The sequence below is a fragment of the Suricata suricatta genome, chromosome 7, assembly GCF_006229205.1.
Source record: "Suricata suricatta isolate VVHF042 chromosome 7, meerkat_22Aug2017_6uvM2_HiC, whole genome shotgun sequence".
NCBI lineage: Eukaryota > Metazoa > Chordata > Mammalia > Carnivora > Herpestidae > Suricata > Suricata suricatta.
Window position 1 is genome coordinate 143795562 of NC_043706.1, and position 1412 is coordinate 143796973.

The 1412-nt window shown below is 50.6% G+C and overlaps 1 protein-coding gene across 1 annotated transcript in view; it reads left to right on the forward strand.

Annotated features, from left to right (window-relative positions):
- The first annotated feature begins 322 nt into the window (after positions 1-322).
- The window catches only part of AFDN (afadin, adherens junction formation factor), a 94694-nt gene continuing 93604 nt past the window's right edge, over positions 323-1412 (forward strand). The window contains exon 1 of the mRNA XM_029943272.1: positions 323-514. Within this exon, the coding sequence (XP_029799132.1) occupies positions 340-514 (175 nt within the window). The 5' untranslated portion in view covers positions 323-339. The remainder of the gene's footprint in view (positions 515-1412) is intronic.

The window sequence follows — 1412 nt, forward strand, 5'->3', positions numbered from 1 at the left end:
AATAGGGTTTAGTATAACCCACGTCATAGAAAGACGCGGCGGAGTCGTGTGGTCAGGGTGTGCCTGGCTCTGGCTGGGGACTCGTTAACCCCGTTACTGTCAGCTGCTCCACGGCCATGGTCCTGAACGTGATGCCAAGCTGCACGTTGCCTGGCCCGAGTCATGTGATTGAGCTTGCCTGAACCGTGACTCTGTTTCTGTCTCAGGTGTTTGCAGTAATGAAACGTTTTTAAAGGTGGTGAATGACCTTTTTCCTTATTATTGTTACAAAAATGGAAACTTTTTAGAAAATTGTTTTTCCTTTTTGTTTTTCTTTAGGATTTGGAGTTTCATGGCGTAATGAGATTTTATTTTCAAGACAAAGCTGCTGGAAACTTTGCAACAAAATGCATTCGGGTCTCTAGTACGGCCACCACACAAGATGTGATTGAGACGCTGGCCGAGAAGTTCCGCCCGGACATGCGGATGCTGTCATCCCCCAAGTACTCCCTCTACGAAGTGCACGTCAGCGGAGGTCGGTGTGCGCGCACGGGGTGTCGGCAGGGTGGCTTCCCCTGTGCAGACCGCTCGGAGCCCCTCCTGCGTGCGGAGCCCGTCTCTGTCACCACAGTGCTGGGGGGCGGGGGGCATCGGTGCGTCTGCGAAATGTCCGGACAGGGTCCCTGTGCTTGCATCCGGTGCAAGTACGGATGGACGTATTAATTGTACACCTGCTTATTTCGCCAAAGCTAAGTAGCATGACGTTTCATCGTTAAAATTGGCCCGCGGGTCTAGACGTCACGTACGCACTCACGTACGCACTGATCGCGCAATGTGCTTCTTGCTTCTGGAGAAGCAGATCATGTAACTTTCATGTGTACGTTCTGATACTACAGTAAGTTTCAACCAGTTAAAATAGGAGTATGAATCATCAGTCTTACAAAAATGAGTATTTTTGTAATGTGAGAGTTATTTTCCTTATTCTTTGGGAATAAGGGTATCTTGAGGAAAATTTCTTACATAGTTAGTAATTTCTCCTTTTAATGTTTAAAATTTTCGAAAATACCCGTGTATCTAGGTAAGACGGCAGTTTAAGTTGGAGTGATCAGAAGAAGTGAAGGAGTTGGGGGCCTGGGGGCTCGGCCAGGTCAGCGGCTCACTCGTTTCAGCTCAGGTCGTGACCTCACAGTCCGTGGGGCCAAGCCCCGTGTGGGACTGCACGCGGATGGTGTGGGGCTTTCTTGCGATTCTCTCCCTCCCTTCCCCTCCCTTCCTCCCTTCCCTCCTCTCCCCTCCCCCTCTCTCCCTCCTCTCCCCTCCCCCTCTCTCCCTCCCCCTCCTTCCCTCTTCCTCCCTCTCTCCCTCTGAGCCCTCTCCAACTCACCTGTGTGTGCTTGCTCACTCTCCAAAGATAACCAAACATTAGATGTAGA